This window comes from Panthera onca, chromosome E1, assembly GCF_046562875.1.
Source record: "Panthera onca isolate mPanOnc1 chromosome E1, mPanOnc1 haplotype 2, whole genome shotgun sequence".
Taxonomy (NCBI): domain Eukaryota; kingdom Metazoa; phylum Chordata; class Mammalia; order Carnivora; family Felidae; genus Panthera; species Panthera onca.
The window spans coordinates 32,827,262-32,836,677 of NC_138352.1; the positions used below are offsets into that span (position 1 = coordinate 32,827,262).

General features: G+C 49.0%; 1 protein-coding gene across 2 annotated transcripts; it reads left to right on the plus strand.

Moving 5' to 3' along the window:
- The first annotated feature begins 4,979 nt into the window (after positions 1-4,979).
- Positions 4,980-8,567, plus strand: LIAT1 (ligand of ATE1). Of its 2 annotated transcripts, none has more exons than XM_060646889.3 (2): positions 4,980-5,307; positions 8,013-8,567. In XM_060646889.3, exons 1-2 carry the CDS (start codon positions 5,085-5,087, stop codon positions 8,474-8,476), a joined length of 687 nt encoding a protein of 228 aa, XP_060502872.3. In that variant the 5' UTR covers positions 4,980-5,084; the 3' UTR covers positions 8,477-8,567. The 2 variants fall into 2 exon arrangements, with proteins under 2 accessions (XP_060502872.3, XP_081647320.1); XM_081791194.1 differs by having other exon boundaries at positions 4,982-5,307; positions 8,016-8,567.
- The last annotated feature ends 849 nt before the right edge of the window (positions 8,568-9,416 follow it).

A 9,416-nucleotide genomic window follows, 5' to 3' on the forward strand; every position in this document is an offset into this window, starting at 1 on the left:
AGTCCCAAGCTCTCCAAGGCATGCCCACATCGGGGCTGGCCAAAGGGAAAACTTGACCCTTGTAAAGGAAGCTCAGCTCTTACCTGCTCAAAACAATACCAGCCACTGAGACCACAAGAAGAAAGTATAAACAAGGAAGCTGAAACAAGTAATGAAAATACTATCATCCTCTTCTGTTGGTCAGTGACCATCATTGTAAAATCAACTGATCTCCTGCAAGAGATATAGAACTAGGAATGTGGATTTTGTCACCAGCAAGACCCCAAGACCTGACCCTTGCATGTACCCACTCACCTTTGTCCCACATTTCCTTAAGTCTTCTTTCCAGCCTATTTTTCTTTAAGTAAACTCTAGCTCCAACATGGGGCTCAAACCCAAGACCCCAAGATCAAGAGTCACATGCTGTACTGATTGAACCAGGCACTCAATTTCCAGCTTTTCTTTTAACTCAGGCAAAAAATCCCACGGGCATAGCATCCCATGATAAAAACTGAAAGGACAGCCCTGACCACCCAGACTAGTCTGAGCTCAACCACACTGTGCAGATGGGCCCTGGAGTAACCAACGGTTGTCTCTACCTCATTGTAATTCTAAAATATCCACCCAAGAAGGAGCTGAACTTCATTAACATCACACACAATGCGTGCATAGGCACTTTTCCCTGACCTTATGCCCACCTCTACCTACAATGACACAACTCCTCTTTCTGAATATTCATCCTACCCTAAACAAAAGAAACCCACATACTCGTGCTTGGGAAGTCACAGCTTCCCAAGTTACATTTTTGGAACTTACTCCCCTGATCTCCCGATTTTGCTGCAAACAAAGTTTCCTTTCTCTGACACCTCGAGCTGGTGTAGTCTCTACCTGTAACTCACCAAGGAGGGAACTCACATTAGTTCAGTTACAATTTCAGGCCCAACACGGTAGCTAATTAACAGAGAGAGATGGAGCAAGTCACTTTGCATCTCTGATTCCTCATCAGTCAAATTGGGATATACTTCCCCAATCTCTACTTGCAAGAGCTTTTTATGATCATTCAACAGTATGTTCCTTTCCTGGATGTGAATTTTCTCTTTCAAAGCTGACTGGCTGGCTCAACATAACCTCTATGCAACCTTCACTAAAATCAGGAATCAAAATGGTCAAGCTGCCTCCTGCCAGATGAACATCCAGGCACGGAGGACCAGCTGAGAGGAAGACCTGCCAGCCTTTCTTGGAAAGGAAGAGAAGCCAGCCTTTCCAAGCACCTGTCTACAAGCACCAGGGGGAATAGGGCAGAGTACCTGGAAAGCCAACCCTGACGTCTCTATTGGCAGGTGATCATTTGCACAAAGGGTCTCTGTCATTTACATTTCACTTAACTCCTAGGGACAAAAGCAGACAGGCAAAAGGCAGATTCCAAGCACTCGGTATGTAGAGTTGTGCCGGACACATTAGGGAGCTTGCCAGTGTCTGAGAGGACTAAGGACATACCTACAGAACAACAGAACAGTCCTTTACAGAGGAGTAATGTGTCCACACATGCCTGTGTGTGGATCAGTACTAATGACTGTCATTACTGAGTAAAAGAGTGCCGTGCCAAACCTGATAGATGTGATGCAATCCCCATCAAAATCCCAGCAGGCTGTTTTACGGAAATAGACAAGATGATTTAAAAATGTATATGGGAAAGCAAAAGCTCTGGAATAGTCAAAACAATCTTGAAAATGAACAGAGCTGGAAAACATACATGACCTGACATCGACATTTACTGTAAAGCGTACAATAACCAGGACAATGCGGTATCAGTGGGAGGAGAGACAAATAGATTGATGGAACAGAATAGAGTCCAGAAATGGATTCAGACATATACGTTAGTTGATATTTAAAAAAAAAAACAACGCCAAGTCAAGTCAATGGGGAGAGAAGTGTCTCTTCAATGAAAATTGCTGGGAAAAAAAAAAAGAAAAGAAAATTGCTGAAAATATTGGAAATCCATTTGGAAAAATAATGAACCAGGGAACCATAAAGCTTCTTGAAGAAAGCAGAAGACTATCTTTGTGATTAGGAGTAAGGAAAGAAAAAAAAAAAGGAGTAAGAGTAAGGAAAGACTCCTTGGGGAGGATATTAAAAGAAAAAAAAAACTGATAAAATGGCTTCATCAGCATTTTAAATGTCTGCTTTTTTTTTTTTTTTTTTAACGTTTATTTATTTTTGAGAGAGAGAGAGAGCACACGCCAGGGAGGGCCAGAGAGAGGGGGACAGAGGATCCCAAGGAGGTGCCACACTGACAGCAGAAAGCCTGATGTGGTGCTCAAATTCACGAAGTGTGAGATCATGACCTGATCCAAAGTTGGACACTTAACCCATTGAGCCACGCAGGTGCCCCATAATGTCTGCTTATCAAAAGACACAAGAAAATAATTGACAAGCTGCAGACCTGGAAAAATGTCTTTGCAGCCATAAAACTGAGAAAGGATTTATAGCCAAGACATGTAAAGAACTCTTACAAATCGACACTAAACATATAAACATTCCAATTACAAAATGGGAAAAGACTTCAACAAACACTTTCACAAAGTAAGATACACAAATGGCCAATAAGCAGTTTAAAAAGTGCTCACTGGGGCTCCTGGGTGGCTCAGTCAGTTAAGCATCCGATTCTTGATTTCAGCTCAGGTCACGATCTCACAGTTTATGAGTTCCAGCCCCAAGTCGGGCTCTGTGTTGACAGCACGGAGCCCGCTTGAGACTCTCTGTCTCCCTCTCTCTCTCTCTCTCTCTGCCCCTCCCCTGCTCATGCTCTCTCTCCCCAAATAAAGAAAAACATTTAAAAAATAAAAAATTACTTCTGAGGGAAATGGCATTTACAACCACAGAGAAATACAACTTCATACACACTAGTGATGAGGGACCATAAGGCAAGCTGAGGGCAAAGCACAAGCCAGCACCTCCCTCCCCCCAGGTGGGAGGTGCGTGATATTCCTCAGGCACCCCGGCTGCCCAAGGACAAAGGAAAGGAAAGGAAAGAAAACAGATCACAGTCATGCAGGACATGAGTCTCCATCAGTTTACAAATATCGCAGTAAATTACAAGAAAAAGGCAATCTTATCAGTAGCCTCATCTCCAGAAACCTGTAGACTCAGATTCCTGGAGCCCCAACATCCCCCTTCCATAGTGATGTGGGAACAAAGGCAAGAAGGAAATGGCAGGTAAAATTAAATTTCCTTATAACCTGCCGCCCATTGACAAACACTTGAGGCAAATACAGAGTAGAACACTTCTCCAGAAACGCCCTACTGTCCTAACGTTAATGTCTTACTAGAGGGAAAACAACCTTAGCTAGACAACAGCAAGGCCTCAGGCATCTTAGGTGTCCTCTTTAGTGTATCAAAGTCCCTCTAGAGGCCTCCCTTTTGTCTTTACCTCCCCCAATTCCATAGTATATAAGCTGTCACTCTACACAACACCAGCGCAGCTCTTTCTGCCCGCGGGTCCTGTCCCCGTGCTTTACTAAAATCACCTTTTTTCACCAAAGACGTCTTCAAGAATTCTTTCTGGGTCGTCAGCTCCGAACGCCACCACCCCCACCATCACCCCAAAACCTCATCACTAGAATGGCTAAAATAAAAAACTGATGTGCCGGTTACCTATTGGTGCATATCTTATTACCCCAAAACTTAGTTTTGTCGACAATTACAATCGTTTTGTCTCTTACAACTTCTTTGGGTCAGGATGTCAGGATGGGCTTGGCTTCGTGGGGCTGGCCTGGGCTGGGGGTTGGGAGGCGGTCTGCTGTTGCAGTGAGACTACAGCTGGATGTGGAAAAGGGGGACTGGAGCAGCTGGGGCCTCTCTCTCTTCCTTCACATATTTTTACCATCTCTCCATGTGGTCTAGTTTGGGTTTCTTCCCAGCACGGCAGCCTCAAGGTATCAGACTTCCTTCCAGGGGGCTGAGGTCTCCAAGGCTAACATGGATGCTGCTGATTACTTTGCACTACCTGGCCAAGAAGCCACAGACGCACTTTCCTCCCATTCCATGGGTTACAAGTGAGTCAACCAACCCACCCACATTGAAGGGGCATGGACTTAGACTCTGTCTCTTGATGTGGAAGTGGTAGGAGGCTAGAAGAGCACAGGAGGATGAGAGATACTCTCGCACTCATTTTTGGAAAACAATCTGTGGTGGATAAGCTCGGCAAGAAAAGCAGATCACACCAGGCCTCGTAAGCCACACTAAAGTTCAGTCTTTTTTTGAGAGAGAGAGCGAGAGAGCGAGCGAGGGCGGAGCAGACATAGGCAGGGCACAGAGGATCCCTGTGCTGACAGCAGGGAGCCAAGAGAGCCTGATGCGGGGCTCGAACTCAGGAACTATGAGATCACGACCTGAATCGAAGGCAGTCGCTCAACCGACCGAGCCACCCGGGCAACCCTAAAGTTCAGTCTTGCTAGGTATTGTGATGGGGGGCCCACTGGAGGGTTTTAAGCAAGAGAGTGAAATTTAGCCAATTGTTTTGAAGAGTTCATTATAGCAGGTTGCGGATAAAGAATTTGTGAGGAGGGTTTGGATGCAGAGAGACCATTTAGGTGGGAGGTCCAGAAGTTCAAGTGCCAAGCATGACCGTGAGTCCAGCCTAGGTAAGGGCACAGGGAGAATGTCGGGGAAGGTTTCTGCCCATCCAGCTGCTCTGTTCCAGGAGAACCATGGGGAAGCAGGTTTGTTTGAGACGCGTTGGGCTTGCAAGGCCCGGGGGGACGTACCGAGACTGGAAGCTGGGAGATAAAAATTTAGTAGACAACCAACAGCATTTTAAAAGGCACAGAAGTGAACGTGTGCGTCAGCTCAAGCTTTAGAATCTCTCTCCTCCTCCCGGACTCACCGCGGACGGGGCCAAGGTCTCACACAGACTGAAAGGCGCATGCGCACGCCTACTCCCACGGGCGGCCCCTGGGCGGCAGCTTCCTGCTTGCGCACGCGCGACGTGCGGCGGTCGCCATGGAGACGCGTGGCCCTGGGCTGGCGCTTAGCTCCTGCGGCCGCGGGCTCGGCTGCCGCGAGTCTTGGGCTGCCCCAGGCGCAGGTGGCGGCCGGGAGGGCGGATGGACTGCCGCGGTGGGGCCGGGGCATCCGGGTACGGCGAAGAGGGCGAGGACGAGGAGGAGGAGGAGGAGGAGGAGGAGGAGGAGGAGGAGCGAGAGGGTGACACTGCGAGCTCGCAGAGGGCCAAACTGCCCCCCATAGCAGGCAACGCCTTAGAACTGAGCAAACAGAAGGTGAAGAAGAAAAGGAAGAAGAAGACGAAAGGGTCGGGCAAGGGGGACGGTAAGAGGCGCAGCTAGCGCGGCAGCCTCAGCTCCCGTGCCAGAGTTTCTTTCTTTTCTTTTTTTAAAATGTTTTAATTTACATGTATTTATTTTTGAAAGAATGAGACAGAGCATGAGCGGAGGAGGGGCAGAGAGAGGAGACACAGAATCTGAAGCAGGTTTCAGGCTCTGAGCTGACAGCACAGAGCCTGATGTGGGGCTCGAATCCACCAACCTCCAACCTCGGAGATCATGACCTGAACCGAAGTCAGACACTTCACCGACTGAGCCACCCAGGCGCCCCTCCCATGCCAGGGTTTCTTCTCCAAGGTCACCTCTCCCCACTCCTCCCAGAGATCCCTCATCTACTTGCAGGACCACTTCAGACCAGAAACAGAAACTCGCCAGTCCCAAACAGAGGTCCTCCCACTTAACGCAACACAGTGATGCCCCAGCCCCACCCATAAAAACCATAGGTGTCCACAGAGACCCCAAATCCTGCATGGAGAATTCTCTACAGCCTTGGAGACCCTCTACCCCACAGAGATCCCCCACATAGCAGCATTATTCCCACAGAGCGTCCCAGCTCCACAGCAACTCAGCTTTGCACGGACACCCTCTCAATTTCCTAATCCCTCAGCTGGAACTCAGAATCTTAAATATCCCCGCCTTGCCCACAGAAATTTCAAGCCCTCCTGCAGAGATCCCCTCATCTTCACACACACACACACACACACACACACACACACACACACGCACACACACTTTCCCCAATCCTAAAATACTAAGACACTAGTGACCAACATGCTCAGAAACGCAGGCTTTTGCCTTCTGTCTCGTGCTCGGGACACCTGCCCTAGATGTTAGACATCCTGTAAATGCATATAAAGTATCTTTACTGCACAGACTGTCTTCCGTCCCCCCCGCCCCCCTTTGCCAGGGCCAGCCATCAGCCACACACACACCATCACACTAGTCACTGCTCACTGCTACATACTCTTATACTCCCCAACACCCTCAACAACAACCCCCTTATATCAGCATAACCACCAAATAAAACTCAAGTACAGATACCGCATCAGGCACAGCCTTTCCCAGTCTACACATACACATGGGTCCTCTGCTACACACACACATTCATAAACCCCACCCCACCCCAGACACTTCCTGCACGCATGTGACCCTACGCCCTCAGGTTCTCCAGCTTTATGGACACCTCACATACATACACACAGCAACACATGCCACAATCCCACGGGCTACCTGTATCTCACAAATTTCCTCTCCCAGAACCGCCCATCCCCCCCGATTTCTCAACAGAGGCACTGAGCACCCACTTTATGGAGAGTGCAACCGTGACATGGAATGCACCTGCCTTTGTCACTTGTGTGGTCCCCCTCTGGGGACCGTCCTTGATCCTGGCACAGCAGCCCTGACCTGCAGCATGGTTAGTCCCTGGTTCAAGTTCCTGGGCCCTGGCCCGTTGGCCTGCAGAGCTGGTACCCCCTGGCAAGCTGGGGGCAGAAGGAGCAGCAGCCTTCCCCATGTCGTCCTTGTATTTGGGGGAGGGAGCCACGGGAAGATTATAATGGCTCCTGCGGGTGGAATCTTCACAGAAAGGTAAGAAAGAAGTTCTGGAGTTTAGGTCCAAAAGCCCCATGTGTATCTCCAAAACCAAACTGGGAAACTTCTTGTCTTTTTGGCTTAGCTTCTGACTCGAGACGTTGTAATGGCACGTAACTCATACTGTCAGCAGGGGACACCGAGTTGTTTTTGAGGAGTAGGAAGATACAGAAATGCCCAGACGGGATTTTTTTTTTCTTATTTTCTCTTGTTTTGGGAGGGATTTCTGTCTCCCCAAAAGTAGAAGGATGAGCTGATGAAAGAGCCGTAACTTATAGTATTTTATATGAGTATTCTACAATTCAGAAATGCTATTAATGTAAGAAATATCAGTACAAGCCACGAAGCAGAAGTCTTTCCCGGCTTGGCATAATATTGCTTTCCACAATCAGATGTAGGGAGCGTCTCTGTTGTTCTCCATTTCTCCCATCATGAAGAAGTCTGCACTAGGGGGAGAGACTCCTGGAAGCGGAAGGTACCTCGGTGTGCATGTGGAGCACGGTGGAAAGAACAGGGCACTGGGAGTCAGGCCTGTGTTCAAATCCTGGTCCTGCCACTCACTATGTGACGTTGCTTGAGTTAGACTTTTTTTTCTTAAGTATTTATTTATTTATTTATTTATTTATTTATTTAGAGAAAGAGCACGAGTAGGGGAGGGGCAGAGAGAGAGGGAGAGAGAGAATCCCGAGCAGGCTCCGTGCCGTCAGCACAGAGCCCAATACAGGGCTCGAACTCACAAACCATGAGATCATGACCAGAGCCAAATCAAGGGTCGGACGCTTAACGGACTGAGCCACCCGGGTGCCCCCGTTAAGACTTCTGGAGTCTCAGTTTCCTCAGCTGGAAAATAGGGCTGATAGACTTTATCCAGAGGACCTGGCCTACAGTATGTGCTCAATAAATGGTTCCTCCTCCCCGCAAAATGACCTGACAGAAAGCATAGAGCCAGTGCGTGTGTACAGGTTGGTGGGCTTGGCTAGCTGAGCTCTAGGTCCCCAGGGGCCTCCACCCCCTCACATCTTTGGTGACTCCGGCATCGCAACCGAGCAGGCGGAGGGCAGGCAGCAGGCTGACAATCGCTAACACCTTTCATCTGCTCAGCAGATAAACATCAGGGTCGAGGCCTGAAGAATCAGCAGCTGTCCTCATCCTTCCACGACATCTTAAGGCCCCGCAAAGATCCCGGCCCGAGGCCAGAGCGCAAGCAGGACAAAGCTGAAAGCAAGCCCACGCCCCCTTACTCCTCCACTCGAAGTCTCCGCTCGGTCGCTGAAATAGAAGAGCACCTCGCCAAGCAGGTCAACGAAAGCCTGCGTTGGGATGGAATTCTCGCCGACCCGGAGGCAGAGAAAGAAAGGATTCGCGTATATAAACTGAACCGGAGGAAGCGGTACCGGCTCTTGGCCCTGAAGGGCCTCCACCCTGACCCGTGCGCCGAGGAGGACCCGGAGAGCCGACCCTACCTCCCGGAGACAGACCGTGGCCCCAACGGCAGGAAAGCCCACCACCCCGATCCCTTCTTCCGAGGCACCGTCACACATTCTGACCTGGCTCTGCCAGAGTGACCATCCACCCCCGACACCGACCGGCTTGCGCGTTGTCCTCCCCACAGGTTTACCCGTTAGAAAAGAATAATAAAAAGAAATCGGACCTCCATCGGAAGGAAGCGGATGTCTGCTGTGTCGGGCGGGTGGGCCTCTCTCCTTCCACCCGGGCGTCCGAATCGCCCGGCGGAACCGCAGTCCCTTAACCTCCGCAGTGTAATGGACAGAGCTGCTTCAGGATTTTTTGTTTCTTTCTCAGACAAGTTGGCATCTCTTTCTTACTTAATTTCTCGTCGCAGATGTCTGTCATCTTCCCCTCAGAAAGAGAAAGTGTGTAGATGATCTCAGTTCTAAATCTTAAGCTAATTTAACGGGTAAAACACAGCATGCTTCTCTGGGCCCGAGAAAAGTGCCTCAAATATCCTGGAGCCTTTTTTTTTTTTTTTTTTTTTAAATTACACACACTCCCTGCCCTGATGTGGTTGTCAAAATAACTGAGTTCCAGAACTCCAACCCTGGGAGATAATTATGAGAAGTCTCAGAAGGAATATTGCTTCTCTTCTAAATATGGTCCTCCCAGAGAGCAAATTGCTGGTTGCCAGAGGGGAAGGGGTGGGGGCACGGGGGAAATGGGTCAAGGGGCCCAACTGCTCAGTGATGGATGGTAAGCACACTTGTGGTGGTGATCACTTTGTAGTGTGGGCAAATACTGAATTATAATGTACACCTGGAACGCCGTAATGTTATATACCAAGTTTACCTCGCTTAAAAAATATATATATATTGTCCTCTAATCCCTTAAAATGGGATTTTAAGCAAAGTTCTGGAGGATTAAAAAGACCTTACTATGCTACTCGTCCTAAATTAATATCCTTCCCTCGCACGAGTATTTGAGTGAGGGCCATGTGTTGGGTTAGTTTGGGTTTTCCAGAAGCAGACCCCGAGACAAAGACCCAAATGC